The sequence below is a fragment of the Amphiura filiformis genome, chromosome 17, assembly GCF_039555335.1.
Source record: "Amphiura filiformis chromosome 17, Afil_fr2py, whole genome shotgun sequence".
NCBI lineage: Eukaryota > Metazoa > Echinodermata > Ophiuroidea > Amphilepidida > Amphiuridae > Amphiura > Amphiura filiformis.
The window spans coordinates 19,537,772-19,557,670 of record NC_092644.1 but is presented as its reverse complement, the minus strand read 5'-3'; the positions used below and the strand labels follow the sequence as shown (position 1 = coordinate 19,557,670).

Genomic DNA, 19,899 nt, shown 5'->3' with positions numbered 1-19,899 from the left:
CAAAATAATGAAATAGTAAGCTAAAAAATGAACAGGATTATAATATCAAAAACCTTCTAAAGGCTTGTATTTGTTTATGAAAGTACTTATACTAAATAATTACATAAAGCTTTAGGAATTTTTTTCCCTCTTGTGGAAATTGACCTGTATAGCTGAGCCTCGTTTTGGCTGTACAGGAGTTCACTGCACTTTTGACCCAACATGTGTTTACAAGTTTGTCTTAGAAAGCAGCTGAGAACTTGCTAATTATTTCAGACTGCAAGCTGAGAAATACACTCACAATGGTCAAAAGGAAAGGTACCAGTTTTGCAGAGCAATTAGCTGAACTTAGCAATCCAGCCCCAAGTTTAGATCCTGAGGCTGCTGCTGATTCAGGTAAGCTTACCTCAAAAATGTGTGTGTGTGTGTGCAAGGACCTTGACAAGGTTTCCGAATTCGGGAGAGAGAGTTTATAGAATTCATTCTGAATCTGGATTTTTATTTATGTCAGTAGAATACATCCTGTATCACATCACCAACTTTGTACATCCTGCATTCTGAGTAGGGATTATCACCGCCGTGTCAGCTCACTGCATTTGCCGAACCCGAATAAAAAATTAAAATTCACACACACAGACTGAGTCAGTCACAGAAATTCCAGTCAGAGGATTCAGTCAGATTCTTGCATTTTTGAAATAATCATAATATTTTGCAGATTACTTTTATTAACTGCCCAGTGCCGTTTATGCCATTTAACATGTGAAAGCAGTCTGATGAATTCAAAAATGGACATCAAAATAAAGTTAAGTAGTATAGCCTAGGCTAGGATTAGTGGTACGTATACGTTCATACTTTCATTATTTTTTATACTAAATCACACAAGCATGGCTGTCGAATTTGGCATGGTACAGCATTTAGCATCAAGAATATCTAGCAATTTACACTTTCACTTTCAGAGCGAGATGTATGTTTTATGTTGATCGAGATATCTGATCTACTATCCATGAAGACACAAATGTCACAATATCGTGGATAGAAGATAGCGGGTGCTAGTATAACACGTTCAGTCACCATAGCGTCGTCGGTTTTGAAATGCATTAAAACAATTTTTTAGATTGTCTAATTTGGCTCCAATTAAGCTTGGCTAACATTTAGGCCCTTCGCTCTTGATTATTAGTTTCCTGTTACCGCCCGCGTCCAAAATTGAAAATCTCAAAATAATTAATTATTTTATTTTTATTTCTAATTTTCTCCTTTAAAGTTCTTTCAACTACTTCTACTTGCCATTTTCTGACTTATCAACAATAATGATGAATGAACAAAGAGTACAACTCCACCTTCACTTAAATTTATAAAATCAAAAATTGTTGTGAAATAATTAAATGCCCACTCTAGTCAAAACGTACCCTGAGTAAAGATAGTCACTTGTGCTGAGCATCAAATTGGTCACTTATCGCTCACTGTTCAAAATGTGACATCTACACCAATTACAGTCCCCGAAACTGTCTACTTTTTAGCCGACCTCAATTCCGAAACATTTAGTGATAGTTAAAAATGCGATCCCCAACCCTTTGGTTACCTTTGGACGAATTTGGCGAAATCTCCGCGGAGTCTCCGTGTCTGTAAGGTCAAAAACGTGGCGTTGATTTCAACCAATCCGATCCACCGTTTAATAAGCAGCTTGATACTGACGTCATATCTGAGGTGACCAGGAGGCAGGAGCTACCATTTTGTTAAACTGAACTCGACTCGTGCGTTCTTTTGGTTCACATAAATCGAACAAAATTTTCAATAACGGGTAATAGTATGATTTCAATTTTTTATTATTAAATGAAGTTACTTGTAGTTTTGAGGAATGACAAAGTTGTTTTTGGAAACTTAGATGTTTGTTTCAACTGATGATGTAGGATCGCAAGGTGAGTGAATTCGTGAAGAGATTTGCTTGTTTGAGTGATAGTAGGATACGGGATGTAGGCTAGTCCTCTGTGTTTGACCGGCTCCGACGTATCAATTCACGACGTCTCAATTCGTACCTGCTTACCAGACAGCAATACTGCGTATTGCTGTATGGAACCAGATATAGTCAAAACGAGTCAATAGTTGATTGTAGGGTAGGTTAAACAGCCTTTTAAAAAGGGTGAATGGGTGATGTTTCATATTTCTTAGGGAACAGGCTTATTTGATCTCCTGAGCATTTTGACACCATTTTCATCCAAATCAGCCAAAAAATGAGTTGGTGCCGGCTATATAAAACAAGTACCGTGATTCGTCCGAGTATAGTCCCACGCTCGAGTATAATCCCACCCCCATTTTTCTAAAATTTCAGAAATTGTAAAAAATTCAAGATATTTTGTATTTTTAATATGAAAATTGATACTTTGTTTTCATGTCATACTCTATTAATGATTTCAAAATGTATTCAAATTCAATGCATTTTGAAATCATTAATAGAGTATGACATGTATACAAAGTATCAATTTTCATATTAAAAATACAAAATATCTTGAATTTTTTTTTTTTTTTTTTTTTTTTTTAGGTCAACTGGGTCAACCATGAATGATCCTAGCATCTAGGTCTAGGTCCAGGGACACTCCAAAACCGGAAAAAATAAACTTTAAAAAAAAAAACTATACTCGGACCAATACGGTATTTGGACAGGGGGGTAAGTGGGGAGGTCTGAAAATCAAGATTTTCAACAACAATCATTATTATATGCCTATTTCTGTTAAAGTTGGTGCTGATTTGTATGTAATTGATGTCTAGAATTCCAATTATGAAAGTTGCATAAAAATTGGAGTTGTCGTTTTCTTAAAATGGCTGTTTTACGTCCAAATATGGATGTGAGGGCACTATGCATAAAACACGCACACATTCTTTTCACAAGAAATTTTAATGACACCAGTTTGAAGATCATCACATGTGGCATATCCTCAAGAAATTTAGGCATTATATTGCTTTTCGTTTGACCGTAGCACCATTTTTTGTATTCTCAGGAAGCCTTCCATTGAAACGTACACCTTTTTTAAAGTGCATTGACCCCTGAACAGTTAAATGGGAGCATTCTATGAAATATTCAAATGGCTGCCAAAATCAAACCGTACTATGTAAACTGTTTACTTTGTTCTACTTTAACCCTAGACACAGAAGCTAAGATTGCTGATTTTGATGAAGACAGTTCTGATGAAGCAGTCAGTCACGCAGCAGCCAAGTCGTTTGCGCAAGCTGACAAGTCTGCCGTTGTCTGAAGGTGATAAGCGTTATGCTGGACAGACAACCTCAAGAAATGATTGGCTGGCAGGATCAGGTATGGTTTCAACTTGTTTCATGTGATATTGGAGTGAATAGTGCATTTTTTTACAATTTGTTCAGGTCACACTTTGAAGTACTGTAAAAGTGCCGATTTTGAACATCTTTGCTTTGTTTTGCGAATTTGCAAGTTTTGCACACAAACATATGCATGATAGTAAATTTGCACATTTTCATTTTTACGGACATTTCCACTTTTACAGTACCGGTACGGTACAACGTACTTTCTGTTGTGCTGCTAGGGAGAGATTTGGGATAATTTTTGTTAATTTTGTAAACATTCCATATTTCAGACTGATCACACAGGGGACACAGTCCAATGCCTATTCAATTCAAAAAGCAAATCAGTCAGCAACTCAGCTTCCTCCTATCTCTTGAATCATGAAAATTAACTGCATTATATCAGGCTACCGGTACTCTGTACAAACTGCCTATACCGATTCGGAGGACAAAAACTGTTCAACGGTCTCAGCTTTCAGGTCGTGTCTTAGGTTACATCTGTTTATGTGACAAATAGTGCAGGATGGTGACGTGTGTATAAACAAAGCACCATCTTGGGTAATCAGGCCTAAAATCACCTGTTTATACCGCTCACAAAACAGGATATGTGCTCAGCAACTAATATGAGCATAATTGCTCCCCCAATGAACCATACATCATTAGTATATCGGTACGTCATAAGGTAAGTCATAAACACCACCTTTTTGTGGCCTACGTCACATAGCTCATTAATATCATTACCTATTGAGAGTCACTTGTTGGCATGGCGGACATACTATACACTGTTCATGCTCGAAGTAGCACCTCTCACAATTTCGTACACTCATGGAATAATTGATTTTAAATATCCAATTTATTAAGATTTTCAAATTTTAATGATCGGAGCATGAAGCGTAAACAAATACAAAATTTCTCATTGTGTGAATAATCAAAGTAACTGTAACATAATGTTTATGTTTTGTCTTTTAGACTCTGATGGTGAGGGCATTGATGATGACGATAATGATGATGATGATGAGGATGATGATGAGGATGAGTATGATGATGACGATGATGATGACATTGAAGACAAGGAGGAAGAAACTGATAAGAACATTGATGACAAGAAAACAGGTGACAATTTGATGCATCATTTTAAGAAGATTGCTGCTGAGATGGATGAGGAAAGTGGATCTGGTAGTGATGACGACTCCTCCTCTGAGGAGGAGAGTGAAACAGATGATAGAAAGGAAGGTATGTACTGGAAACTTTCTTTGATGAATCATACCGCGAGCATAAAAAAAGTAAATTGACATTAAGGTCTTTGTAGTATTTTGAGCATAGCAATTCTATACATTTCCATTTTCCTTCTTTGCAAAAGGCTGTAATAAGGTGTATTTATTAAACAAAAGTCTTTTTAATGATTCTGGCCCTCTATAGCCACAACAAGCAAATATAACTTTGAACCACTAAATCTAACTTGTGTTATATATCTGGCATAATATAAATTACCGGTAACACTAGTTATTTTTTTCCCATGAAAGGTGCAAATCGGAAGAAGACTATTCACCCTAGAGAACTGCTTGACATGTCAGATGATATTGAGAAACAGAGTGAAGAAGATGAAATAAACGAAGAGGAGGAGAGTGAAGAAGATGATGATGATGGGAGTGATGAAGAGATATCGGCCAAGGATGATGATGATGATGATGAAGAAGACACCGGTTTCTCATCAGATGAAGACAGAACAGCTGTGAAACCGTTCTCTCAAGGGAGTTTACAGGAGGAGCTCCAGCGAGGCAAGGCAACCAAGGCACAATTAGGTAAGGTATAAACAAGATAAGTTGAGTTAGCTTGCAATTCCCCTGGGCGGAACTTACTGCTAATTGTCTCATTATACCCCGTACAAAACTAGGGGAGCTGGACCTGGCTGCGAAGGTCAATTGTGGAATGTCTAGAGTGTGTACTTCTAAGCAGCAGTCACAGAGTTGTTAAATGGTTTATGGCATGTTTTTTACCCTTTTATAAATGAATAGAGAGAGAGCATGCCTGCCAACAAGGAGGGTAATGTTAGCCAACACCAAATGATAGCAGAAATTCATAACTTAAATCAGACCAATGAGGCATAGTACTGTTTTTGACTGTGGTGCACAACTGAGTGAACTGCGAGAGGTCTAGGGTTTGATCCCTGGGTAGAGGCAAAAAATCACAGGAGTTGAACTTTGTGGGAATCAAACTTGATTCTAACAAACTCAACTTACGAGACTCAACAGAATTATTATTAACTTATTGCACATGGAATAGGTATGCTTTTACCAGAATCAATTTAGATTCTCACAAACTAAGTTTAGGAGACGGTTGCGAGAATAGATTATCTATTTTTCGTCAAATATGAATCAATAATGACCCACTCCTCTCTTTTACCGTTTGAATTGGTGGACTGATCCAGTGGATGACAATAACTTGAGCTAACTTGCAGCCAGTTCTGATCAGGGTAACGCTTGGTTTACACTCGACTCTGGGTACTTAATCTTCGCTAAAAATCTATTTCAACTTTTTCAGGGTTATGGGATGGGCTTTTGGAAGCTCGCATCAAGCTACAGAAGGCTGTGTCGTGTACCAATCAGATGCCTCAACATGATACCTTGGATGAGTTTGTTGATCATGGAGGAGATGAATTAGAAGATGCACTGAGTAAAGGTAAGAAGTAGGGATTTATTGGGTGGGGAGGAGATTAATACAGATAATCGTTTCACATTATTGGATTACATTTAGAGCTTGAGGTGCATGAGTCATAGAAATTGGAAACTTGTTGGATTGAGGCAGTCAGTGCTGTAGTGGATACACTAACTAAATCATAACACTAAACCTATCTTGGGCTCTTCCATTTAAAGTCCTCACTACCCCTGTGGATGATTTTGCAAATATATTCCAGGGGGGGGGGAGTATGAATTTAAAATGAAATGATCACATTAGCTCCATTTGAATTCCATATACCCTCTGAGAAAGATTCAACCTGAATCTTCCACAGAGGGAGGTTGAGTTTCAAAAAGAGTTAATGTGCTAATTCCATTTGGAATTCATACTCCGGCTGTGGAAGATATTTCCAAAATCTTCTGCAGGGGTGTGGATTTTAAATGGAATAGCCCAGTACAGGATGCAGAGGTTATATATAATTATTCAATAGTTATGCCTAAAAAAATTGTTTGATTGGCGTAACATAAAAAAAAAATTAGGGTCGGTCTGCAATTTAAAAAAAAAATTTTTATTACACACATTTTATGCTTTATTTTTTTTTAGGGTCGGTCAGGTATTACGCCAATCAAACAATTTTTTAGGCCTTATGCTGTTTCTTCTTTCCCTGTTGTAATTAGGAACAAAGGACTTGGAGATACTCGTGTCTGCCATGATAGAACTGCAAGAAACATTGCTGCTCCAGAATCCAGAGACTAAACATGTAGTAGATGGCACAAAACCACAGTCATCTAAACAAAGGTAAACAGTGGATAGGTACGGTGTGTGTTGCATACATGTAGGTGTGTGTTGTGTATGGGGGTGTTTGTATGTGAGGACCTATCATGATTGAAATCCAGTAATCATTGCTGTTGCAGAGTCCTAGACATGTAGTAGATGGCGTAAAACCATCATCTAAGCAAAGGTAAACAATGGATAGGTGTGCGTGGTGTGTGTTTGCATACATGCAGGTATGTGTCAGGGGTGCGTACGTGTTTGCCAGCAAACGAGGACACACACAAGATTTTTCACCCAAAACTGCGGACTTACCTCTAAAGACCTCAAATGCATGCTTAATGCATTATTGTGATATTTGCTCAAAACCGCGGACCATACGTGTAAAAACTACAGTCAGCAGTTGATGGATAAAATTCTGTTTTGTATCATTCACAAAACAAAATCCGCCATTTTAGGCCAGGGTGAGGCGATGAAAACACGATACACACGTCCGCGGTGAGATAGCGATACACACAGTTGGCGGCAAACACTCACAGGGGTGGGGGTATTTGTGTGTGAGTGCCTGTCAAGAACTGCAGGAAACATTACTGCTCCAGAATCCAGAAAATTATTGTATTTTACAAATCAAAAATTGTGTTGATTTGACCTGAAAGCTAATCTTATTTCACTTCTCTGTCCTTTCTATACCTTAAGTAATGGTGATGACGAGGAGATTCCTAGCGATGATGAAGAAATTCCAAGCGATGACGAAGAAATCCCAAGCGACGATGAAGAGATCGCCAGCGATGATGAAATTGTTATCAATAAGGCCAAGATGAAAGAAAAACAAAGCACAAAAGTGAAAAAGTCACAAGGAGTAAAAAGGAAAATTGATTCAGAAGAATTTGGGGACCATCTTACTAAAAGACACAAGGATTTTGAACAGTATAGAAACACTGCCATACAGAAATGGCACGATAGAACAAAGTTATCTGCAGGAAAAATTAGTAGCAAGGTAATTCCTATTGTAATCCAAGACCAAAGTAAACAGACTAGTTTGCATATAACGTCTTTTCAACAAGACCAACAATGCTGTACTGCACAGGTCGGCAACCAATCATGCCGCACCTTTCTCCTGACATCAGATGCAAAGTGGTCTTTTTATTTTGGTCTTGGATTATATTTTCTGTTGCTTTTTGCTTAGTTGCTATTTTTACGCCTCCACCAGAGGTATTATGTTTCCCGGTTGTCCATCCAACCATCTGTCCTTCTGTCCATCTGTCTTCTGTCCATCTGTCCGTCCGAGCTTGCGAGTGCAATTATAGTAACTCAGTTTTCAAAAATGCCTCCTTTGGCCCCCATGGACCAGATCGTGTCACATAATATAGTATACTACAACATTTACAAAGTGCCTTTACAGAAAAGTTACAAGGTACCCATAAGCAAAACACAAAGATAAAAAATATAAACAAGCAATAATAAAAATATATACAATGGTACATATCATGTGAAGTACAGTGAAAAACAAAACCGTAAGTTACACAGATAAAAGTGAGATTTGAGCTGGGTTTTGAAACTGTTTGTGTTTGGAGCATTTCAGATTGCGGCAGGAAGCCTATTTTCCACGATTGAGCGGCAACAGTGTAGAAAGCTCTGTCCCAGCTCGTTTTCTGGATGACAGAATATTCAAATTGAATATCATCTCTGTCCATTGGTTGCCATGTTTTGAGTCTATCAAGACCATCCTGGACTTCTCTTGACGGGAGACAGTTGTTTGATCTTTTACTCTGCTTGTCAGTAATTTGCCCTCCAGGATTGCTACATCAGCTTCAGCCATCACTTCATGGTCTTCAAGGAAGTTGCTTGCTGTTTTTAGCTTTCATCAAGCATATCTTACTCTTACTAGAGTACTTGTTGAGTGTGACAGCACAAAACTTTTTCTTGTAATTGTCTTTTTTTATCCATTCATCATGCAACAATATACAATGAGTTACAATGTACATTGAAAATGACAAAATATAAATATATTTGCAATCATTTTTATGATAAACATTGATGAGCAAGATGACGGATGAGGACACTCACTGCTAAATGCAGAGTGAGGTTTACTGCTCTCGGCATAAAGTTACAATTTAAAACATTTATTACAAACTCTGTTGTTGGTGACTGAAATTGGGCACATTTTGAAGTGGTCTTCAATCCTGTTTTGCCAGATGATTGCAGTGCCTATGCCACCTCAAGTTCGATGAGTATGAATTGTCTTGTTGAGTGAGTCAAAGCAGGAGACAGTACATGAGACATCACCCGTCTCTTCTAACTTCTTGATCTTGATCTTCTTCATGATCTTCATAGATATTCTCAGCGCTCCCTTCAGGAAAGAAACAAGAAGATTGTGAGGGGTGCTATTTGATGGATGGATATAGTCTTGGGTGCTTAAGCTGGTGATGTAGTTTGTGACAGCATCTTTAAATGTTCTTGGTTTAGTTATCGTTGACTAAGTATTCTAGCAGCTTTTCCCCTCTTTGATGGTTAGAGGAAAGAATGAGTTTGCCTCATATTGATGAAGTCAGTTGACCTCCTTCAGCTGGACAGCATTCCTTTTATTCTCCAGAAAGTAATCCACTTTGGGTGTATTGGTCCAATTAGAGTGGTAGAATGTTGGTGTGGTAGGGTAGTTTGGAGGCAGGATGATTGTTTCCTTGGCACAAAATTGACGCAGAGAATTCTGTCATGTGCATTAGGTGGAGTTCTATGCAGAGAGGCATTGAAGTCCCCACAGATGATGATGTCATGGTTGCTGGAGTGATTTACTATTGGTCCAATTAAGAGTGGTAGAATGTTGGTGTGATAGGGTAATTTGGAGGCAGGATGATTGTTTCCTTGGCACAAAATTGACACAGTATTCTTATCATGTTTATTAGGTGGAGTTCTATGCAGAGAGGCATTGAAGTCCCCACAGATGATGATGTCATGACTGCTGGAGTGATTTACTATTGGTCCAATTAGAGTGGTAGAATGTTGGTGTGGTAGGGTAGTTTGGAGGCAGGATGATTGTTTCCTTGGCACAAAATTGACACAGAATTCTTATCATGTGCATTAGGTGGAGTTCTATGTAGAGAGGCATTGAAGTCCCCACAGATGATGATGTCATGGCTGCTGTAGTGATTTACTATTGGTCCAATTAGAGTGGTAGAATGTTGGTGTGGTAGGGTAGTTTGGAGGCAGGATGATTGTTTCCTTGGCACAGAATTGACACAGAATTCTTATCATGTTCTATGTAGATAGGCGCTGAAGTCCCCACAGATGATGATGTCATGACTGCTAGAGTGATTTACTATGATTTGGGAAATATTGTCAAGAGTGTCCTTCAGCTTACTTTCTCAGTTATACCTAGCTGCATTCTGTGGTCCTCACAGACATTCATCAAGTATACATATCTTACTGGAGTTACTGTTGCGTGTCATAGCAAAGACTCTGGTGTTTGGTGACTGGAAGTGGGCACACTTTCTGAAGCAGTCTTAAATCCTGTTTTGTCGAGTTTGATGAGTAGGAATTGTCATGTTTACCAAGTCTAAACATGAGATGAGACATCTCCCATATCTTATAACTTCTGCTTTGCCTCATATTGATGAAGTCAGTGCTCCTGGACAACAGTGATATTAGACTGTGAATGTCGGAGCATATCAGTTTCAAGGAGGCAAAATGCAGATTTTCCCAGTGTGCATCAATTTGGCCCGTTATTCTCTTAGCTATGTATATTATTTATTCCAGACAAAAAAAATTTACAGGCAGTATAAGTCTAAATTCCTCCTGCTGAAGAATAACATGTGCAGCAAACACAAATACATAATTTTACACCATTACATTTATTCCACAGTTGTTAGAATATGTCAGCTGCCAAACAGTGCCCAAGGCATGCTCATACTTGTACCTTTGGGCGGCGCTTAATATTCCTAACAGCTCCCCATTTCACTCCTGGGTAGAGACACAAGTGCACAACACAATGACACCGCTGGGGCTCAAATTCACAACCCTTTGATCGCGAGGTAGAGCCTGTACTGCTACGCCACTGTGCCCCAAATATCATCTGATGTAATAGGTTGTCAATGGTGGTAGTAACTCAGTTTTCAAAATTGCTTCGTTTAGTCTGGTTTAATCAGAACATGTCATAAATTTGACTTTTTTTTCTTTCTTTTTGTACAGTCTTTTAGTTCATTTGACAAATCTCCCCTGGCACAAATCCAGCAAGTACTACAAGACAAGGACAGGTTGATAAAGAGGACACAACTCAAGAGAACGGCATACAAGGTGTTGGGTAAAGCAGAAGCAGACGACAAACAGGGGGAAGATGCAGAGAAAGAAGAGGTAAGACAGTAATTCCATTTAAAATCCACACTACCCCTGTGGAAGATTTTGGAAATATCTGTCACAGGGGGAGTATGAATTTCAAATGGAATTAACACATTAGCAGCTCCCTTTGAAACTCACTCTCCCTCAGGGGAAGGTTCAGGTTGAATCTTCCTGAGAGGATGTATGACATTCAAATGGAGCTGCCTAATGTGCTTATTCCATTTGAAATTCATATGCCCTCTATGGCAGATAGTTCCAAAATCTTCAAGGTTGGAAACCAGTTAAATACTGCTACTAAAAAAAAAAGGATATATTTTGAGATTTTACTGGTGGGCAACTGGGGGCAAGAGTTCTGACTGTGGGCATGAGGGCCCCTCATGCCCCCCCACCATGGCGCACCCACTGAAAATATATATTTGGTCGCTCACACCTCTGTATAAGGGTCTATATATACCCAGCCTGCACTGCGTATGGCTCATGCATCTTGTGTTAAGGTGATTTTATGTACTTTCTTTATTTCCACTTACAGGAATCAATGACAAGTCACAACGCCCACTTGAAGGATTATGATCCAGAAATATTTGATGATGATGATTTCTATCACCAGGTAAGGATTGAATTTCTAATTACTTTCTACTATTCGCTGATCACATGGTCATCTTAAAATGAGGTACTACCTGCAACATGCGTGTTGTGGGTGCGTACACCTGTCAAACGCATGCTTTAATTACCGTGCACGCTTTGCAAAAGCCTTCTGGCGCATTGCTAGAAACGTGTGAGAAACAAAAATGCACTTATTGAGCATGTGTTTTCAGGGAGAACTTTGTTTTAGTAGCAAGATGGCGAATCCGTGCAAAGGGTGAATACTATAAAGTAAAGTATTGTGGGATTTGAGGGGATATGGCAAAATCATCCAGCTGACCTGCTCTTATAATGACTCCTGAAGAACAAATTGCTCTTGGAGGATGCACAAATTTGTACAAGTACTACTAACTTGGTCATAAGGTGAATTTTGGTCTTAAACAGACTATTTTTGTTGAAGAACATGAAAATTTAGAGTTTTGCCGCTTGGAGGGAGTGATGAGTCGATAGAGTTTGATATGGCCATACATAAGAGGCAAGGAATCGATCAGACTGAAACTAAGCCCCGGGCAAGTACATCCCCTTGCCTTCAAGTAACACCACCGAAGGAATTCTCTGTATACCACTGACTGCACCACAATGTTGGTAAAGATAGGTGGAAGGCTGGAAGTCATTGAATGGCTGACTGTATCTATTCCCTTCATCATACCTTGTGCAGTGAGTTGTCTAACAGTGTTAAAATATGTTTTCTTTTGTAACAGCTATTGAGAGAATTAATAGAGAAGAGGACAGTGGATACCTCAGACCCAGTGCAGCTGACAAGGTAAGCTATAGATGAGGGGATATGTGATGTCACACACCGACATCGCCTGCTTAATAATTACATTATACAGCCAGAGACACTGAAATGAATACCCGGGATCGATACACGTGAATGTGCTATGCACGATTGATATTCAGACGATAAATCTTTGGATACCGGGGTAGAAACGTAAATAATTTCGTATAAAGAAACCAGATTTGGCTCCTTGCACTTGAATGTTCAACGGATATTATCGCCGTTAGCTAGCGTCTTGAGAAAGAAGCGAGCATCTTGAACTAAAAACTGACAGAAATATTCTGATTTTCTGATGTGAGCGCTCACTCACATGGCGTATACATGCTCACACCCACACACAGCGTAGTGTGAGCACCCCCTCACATGGCATATACAAGCTCACTTACACACAGAGAAGTCAATTACCGAGCTATTGTCAGTAGCCTTAGTCGGGATGTCCTTCGGCTCATTATGCGTCTCAAAGGTCGGAACAAAATGTCCATGCGTGGCTGTGGATTCAACCTACCATGGCGATTTCTGCCATGAAGATATCGGGGTGATGACACTCTGTGTCATACCCAAACATTTTGTTGGCAGTTCATTGTTCTTTGCTGACAGTGTGTGTGTGTGTGTGTGCACATCATGTTTGGCTGATGAGTGATTACCTGAGGATTTGAAAGTAGCATCAAATCAGATATTGGGCAGTACTACTTTTAGATAGGGAACTGATTGTGTTCTGTCCAAGCATGTCAATTGATCAATTGTTCTGTAATGCTCTGCATTTGTTTCCTGGCATTACTGGTCTACCAACAATTCCAATTCACTAACAATAAGCATATTTCTACTGAAACTGAATACAAAGGTTTTGGTGTGTACTGAAAGTACTAATATTGCTGTTGGATGTGTACTGAAAAGACTTTGGTAACAAGTTGAGTTACTCAACAGTTTCCCGAACTTCCAATACATCTGCACCAACTGTCACTCCTGCAGAAAAAGCCCAGTGTTACCATGGTCACACGGCATGATCTACCTTATGATGTGGTTAATGGTTGCTACCCCACATTACTCACAACTGATTTGTTTCTAAACCAGTCACTCCAAACCAAACCTAAAGCCACGATTTTTCCGTGTTACAAAATTTAAATTCCGTGTTACAAATTGGATGATTCTGTGATTTTCCGTTTTACATTATAAAGCACTGAAAAGTGAATACAAGCATGTTTTTAAAAGTGTAATTTGTCTTATATAATTATATGTACCTTTTTACTGTAGTCTCCGCCTCAACATCCCCATTAAAATTAAGCATCATCAATTTTCTTGTGTGTACTTCCGATAGCTGTATCGACCAGAATCTTGTATCGTAGGCCTAGAATAAATGCTAGAATGGATTGCTTAATGGTTGATTTAATACTGCTAAATTATCACGTTTCTTTGTTTTCTTTTACAAATCAACACAAAAGTTAGACATTTTACACAGTTTTTCACTATTTTGTGGAATTTTCGAATTTCCGTGAGCAAACCCCGAATTCCGTGAATTTTTCCGTTTTTCCGTATCACAGAGAAATCGTGGCTTTAACCAAACCCCATCACCCGTCAACCTTTCCCAAGTAGAAACACGCAGAATATCAATCAACTAAGTTAGTTGTGTCTTTTATGTGGATAACATGTAAAATACTGATTAATAATAATTATTTGCCCGTCCTCAATTGAAATAATTAATTTGTATTATACTCTCTATGTGCAGACAATGGCTTGAGGTACAGAAGCTACGTAGCAAGGTGAAGAAGCGTGTGGATACCAAAGCAAGTAAAGGAAGAAAACTCAGGTGGGTATACAAATTTGAACCAAATAACTGGTAACTTATGTTATGACTCTTCTTGCATGCAGCAATTTAAAATGCTAATGTGTGCAGAAGTTGAGTCTGGCCTTATTATGGGTCTAATGTTTTTTTTTGAAGCATAGTGAATAAATGACCAGATTGAACATTTTGAAAACAGTTGTTCGTAAAAAAAAAGAAGTTCACTGCATATATATGTCCAATGATTGAGGTGTATTTACTGATAATAATTATTAAGCAAAAGTGATGCATGCTGGGATAGAAAATGGCTCAAATCTCCTGTCGCTGGTTAATAGCTTGTGAGCGCTTGTCATTCCCAGCATGCATAACTTTTGCATTGAACCTTATTTTCCTCATAAATAACTTGATTTGGGTCATCGAAACCTTAATAGTTCTAGATTTACACCTAATGTCACTGATTCGGTATTCACTTCTAAACTTAATTGGATGCCTGAGTATATTCCAAACTAAATTGGGCCCAAATATCAAATCATTACTTGAATCTATGCAAACAGAGCTATTAAGGACTAGGTAAAAAAAACCCCATTTAATTTGAAAGATGAAGGTGAACTGCCATTTTGCAGCACTCAGATCAGATCCTCAGGAATCAGGATAAGTGTGAGAAAAATTAATATCCTTGGCTCTTTTTGTCAGAGAATATAGGCTAAAAATGAATTCCTGTTTCAGGGTAGGTTGCACTTTTCCTATCAAAGCAATCTGTGTATAACATAAAAGATGTTTCAAAAATGTTTGGGCTCATCAATCAAATGACAAATTAAGAGATGGGGTGTTATATACATATTTTAGTTAGTATCAATGTGAAAACTTGTTTATTTTGTACAAACACAACTTTGAATGCAACACACTAACACTACTTTTGGGCTCTGTTTCTTTAGTATATTATCCAGAGAGGTTGCTACCAACATCCCTGTTCTCTATGAACAAGATTTATTAGCGATCATTTCAAATGGAAACTATCGTAAGTGTGATATTTTTCTCTCTACAGATATGACGTTCATCAGAAGTTAGTGAGTTTCATGGCTCCCATTGATGGTTGTAACTTGACAGGAGATGCTAGGTAACTATAGCTGTAGCATATTCCAAATGAGCTCAAAGCTTAGGGAAGTTATAGAGCATTGGACCTCTACTGCTGCCTGCAATATGGAGCAGAATTAATATATAAAGTATTATCAAGTCAAGTCAAGTTAAACTTTATTATATTAATCCATTTCTGGAAATTACATGCACATGAGATCATAATAAAATACATTAGAGAACAAGCATAATACAAAAACAGGTATTATATAAAGCACAATGAAATTCAAAGGCTCTCCCTAGAAATGGTATGAAAACATAAATTAACGATGGTACTTGCAATTGGAGTTATGATACAAAATAGCTTGAGGGACAAACGAGTTCAGGTATCTGTCTGTATTAATCTTATCCAGTGTGGAGTGAGCAAAGAGATTAGGCTTAAAGATTCCTGACTCCACCATGTTTTGTGTCGCTTGTGGAGGGCAAAAACCATCTGCCAATTGTGACATATAACACCATTAAGATCAAATATGAGCGTAGGCAGCATCACATTACATTATATTGCATGTTTCAATGTCGTTTTGGTAATATCTAACATCACTCATCTTTCTTTCTTTCTTTAATTTCTCTATCCAGGAATGAACTCTATGGATCATTATTTGGTCAAAGGAAGTTTAACCAAGGGGAAGTAGCAGAGAGGTGACACCAAAGTCATGTTAGCAGTTTAGCATAATATTAATATATAAGCTAACAAGTGCCTGTGTTTTTGTGATACTGATCAGGGCCAACAGAACTCATTATTGATTGCGCAGATAATTACATTTTTTCTTCTTATGATGGGCGCAGGATGCTGGTGACTTTGCAATGTGTTCCTTATAGGGGGTACTACACCCCTGCCCAATTTTGTGCCTATTTTTTTCATTTTTCTCAAAAATTATAGCGCATTGGGGACGAGTAAGATATGTATATTATAGGGGCAAGGACTACACCTACTGCACTGGAAATTTTATTTCAGCACAGACAACAGTTGTGGAGTTACAGTCAAAAATGAGGGAAAAGCAATATTTGATCAATAAATCAATAACTACTTGCTTTGAGTTGCTGAATTTTCAGTACAGTAGTAATTTGTAGTCCTTGCCCCTATTATATACATATCTTACTTGTCACCAATGTGCTATAATTTTTGAGAAAAATGAAAAAATAGGCACAAAATTGACCAGGGGTGTAGTACCCCCTTAAGGAGGGTGGTCCAGTTTCATTACATGCTATTTCCTGCTTGGTCGAGTGAACCGACTCTTACTCCCAGCTATCGAGTTTCATATTGGAATTTCACTGAATTTTGATGAGCCAAAACATGCACATTTGAAAGCCCCATAGAATACTGTGTAAATAAACAGGTTAACCCAACATTTTGGCTTGCAGACTAAAAGCTGAAAATCTTTCAGCACTGATATTTCCAGTCAATGAGAAAAATGTGCTTTCCACTGAGCAGTGATACCTAAATCTCTATATGGGTGGAAAAACTGGGGATGAAGTTGTTGTATTGGACCATCCTCCTTCAAGATACAAACTATGAAATCCACTACTTGCATTATTGCTATGAACTAGATTATTGATCCCTAGTATTAGGGCCGCCTTCACAGGTACACCATTACCAAGACCGGTACAAACAGAGTACCTACACAGTACCACTGCTGCTACTGCATGTACAGGACCCACCAGCAGTGGTACTGCACAGTTCCAACCAAGTACCTTAGCAGCGGTGTACCTATGCAGGCAGCCCCAATAGGAATCTTGCAGTGTATCATTATAGAACAAAAAAGCAGTCTACATTTAATGTAGATTGACAAGGCCATCTTAATTAAATCCCGTGTCTCAAAGCTGCCCCGCGCGTTAGTAAAATCGTGCGCATAGTCCTCTTTGAAAATCAAGAAATTCATTTTTTTTTCATCTCTTTTTTATTTATTTTTAACAAAAAGGCAAGAATAAAACTGATTTCAAGTTTCCGATTTTTTCGGAAACTTTGGACACGAAAATAATAAAAGAGAAGAATAATAGTTTGTAGCAGTGACTTTTTTTGTCAGCTATTCCAACATTTGCAACATTGGATATTTTTTGAACAAAATGCTTGTCTGAAATCCTGTACCGACACATAAAATTTTTTTTCACAAGCTTTGAGACACAGGATTTAATTAAGATGGCCTAACTGATGTTAGTCAATCCGGTTAATATCACAGTAAATAAAGCGAGATTCAAAACAGCAGTTTGTATAAAAAAATCCACATCTTTAATATGCTAGTAGCTCTTGTGCATTATGTGTGTAATCTTATTTCTACATCTAATATACATCGAAATTTTGATATTGAATCAATGGTTTTCTTGATATCCCTATGTGGAACACAGAATAAATTATGAAAAGCTTTGGGATTTAATGAGCTGAGTTACCAAACATTTAAACCATGTAATTTGAAAAATTAGGTACCTTTCAAAAGAGATGAAAAAAATTCTGACCGACCAACCCTATAGACCTTTTCATATCGAAGTTTTCCGAAGTGATAACATCATACGCAGTTCTTGGGCACGAACTCACACCAGATGTGCGTTGCGTCAATGCACACAGTTGATGAGTGTTTATGTGTATTTACGCGGGCGTGTTAAGACGCTCCTGTCCATGTGATTATTTTGCGAATGGTCTATTTGAAAAGTCTGTCCGCTTGTTAAATGGTGTTTTTTTTTTAGCACCTAACAAACCTTTTTTGTATACATAAATCATCTTTATAATTTTCATGTTAACTTTAATTGTCACCTTCCGTTAAGTACTAGATTAGCATGTAGTGTTTCAATACCAATAAATAATAAAAGTGGGCTCCAACAGGTTTGTGTTGGATTTCTTTAACAAATATTTTGTCTTGGATTGGATTTCTTTAACAAATATTTTGTCTTTTGTTATGTTCATTTATTTTATGGCAAAAATACTGTGTTGGTTACAACATGCTAGCTATCCCTCCTAAAGAGACTAACTTAAATGACTGCATTCTTGAAAATATTTATTAATGAAGTTTTATGATGTGATAGCTCTTGCAGCCAATTCTGTTGATACACCATCAATTATAGGCAGGCCTCGAAATAAGCAAGAATTTCTGAGGGTCATTTGGGCCCTTCATCTTAAATGTTTGAGGGTCCTCACAAATTTTTGTGGGCCCGAATTTGGGCCATTGGTTTTAACCTATGAACCCCACAAAAAAGTGAGAAAATGACAAATTTCTTGCAGGCCCTTTGGGCACGTCGGATGTATATTTTGCGGACCCTCGCTGCTGCCCTCCTTATTTCGTGGCCTGATTATAGGGTGGTGTTGTGACCTACTACATCAAAACACACTCAGTAGTTGAATTTAAAACCTTGTGAAAGAACTGACCAGTTTAGAATAAATATTTTCCCATACATATTTTGTATATTATCTTGAGGTTTACCAACAACTTCCATATTTTGATGTGGTGGCTCACATCTGATCAATTTATATTTGCAACAACTACCTGAATGAGTGACTACATTTAAAATCTACACCCTCTGTGTAGGAGATTAAGGTTATGTATTCTATAGGGGGTGTACAGATTTCAAACGGAACAGCCCATTTAGACTATAAATTGATCTTTAACACAGTAAATGAGAGTTGCCAATTAACAACTTTTTAAGAACACTCTGTAATGCAGTTAAATATAATTATTACAGTGGAAACCTGTTAACACAAAATCTGTTAAAACTAAGTTCCTGATAACACAGAATCTATTTCCAAACCCCCAGCATATATACCATTGTACAATATACCGGATACCACCAATTCCTGTTAACATAATCTAAAATCTGAGGTCCAGACAATTTTGTGTTAATAATAAAGTCCAAGAGAAATAGTTGGTGTCAAACCATATAATGTTAATTTATTTGCATAGCAAAAATAAAACACTTATTTTATTTTAATTTTTTTTTTTTTGCGATGCAAATAAATTATTATGTGGTTTGACACCAACTACATGTATTTCTCTTGGACTTGGGTTATATTATTGATAATTTTTCAAACCTACGCAGCCACTACTTGTTTACAATTTTGTGTTAATAAGGTTCCACAGCATTATATACATTAGCAATTTATATACATAGCAAAAATATCATTACTATACAAGATGTAATTCTGACTCTCCACCCTGATTTACTGATCCAGGGAATGCACCAACACTTTCAAATTTAATCCATCCATTATTTTCATTGTTAATTATGATTAAAAGGTGGGTTGAATGAAAGAGAATTCAGTAGACCACAATATACACTTGCACACTAAACTCAACACCCTTAATAAGATTGGAGAGCTGGGTGTACGTTGTTGCACATTTTATAGCTGGTTAGCAAACTCCAGTTCTCAAAACCCAACTCTGTGCCATTGAATGTCTTCTCTTAAAAATAGCAGGAGTAACCATTAAAACATTGATGTTGATTTAAGCAGTGGGTCATATCGTTATGAATTCGGCAGACGGCCGAATTGAGATTGGGCTTTTGGTAAATTCAATTTACG

General features: G+C 37.7%; 1 protein-coding gene across 1 annotated transcript; it reads left to right on the top strand.

Annotated features, from left to right (window-relative positions):
* The first annotated feature begins 204 nt into the window (after window positions 1-204).
* On the top strand, window positions 205-17,493 carry LOC140137428 (protein AATF-like). Its single transcript, XM_072159077.1, has 13 exons — window positions 205-375; window positions 3,118-3,283; window positions 4,255-4,518; window positions 4,809-5,087; window positions 5,827-5,964; window positions 6,639-6,759; window positions 7,429-7,729; window positions 10,918-11,079; window positions 11,594-11,671; window positions 12,408-12,469; window positions 14,208-14,288; window positions 15,307-15,378; window positions 15,972-17,493. Exons 2-13 carry the CDS (start codon window positions 3,145-3,147, stop codon window positions 16,036-16,038), a joined length of 1,764 nt encoding a protein of 587 aa, XP_072015178.1. The 5' UTR covers window positions 205-375; window positions 3,118-3,144; the 3' UTR covers window positions 16,039-17,493.
* Window positions 17,494-19,899: the final 2,406 nt, after the last annotated feature.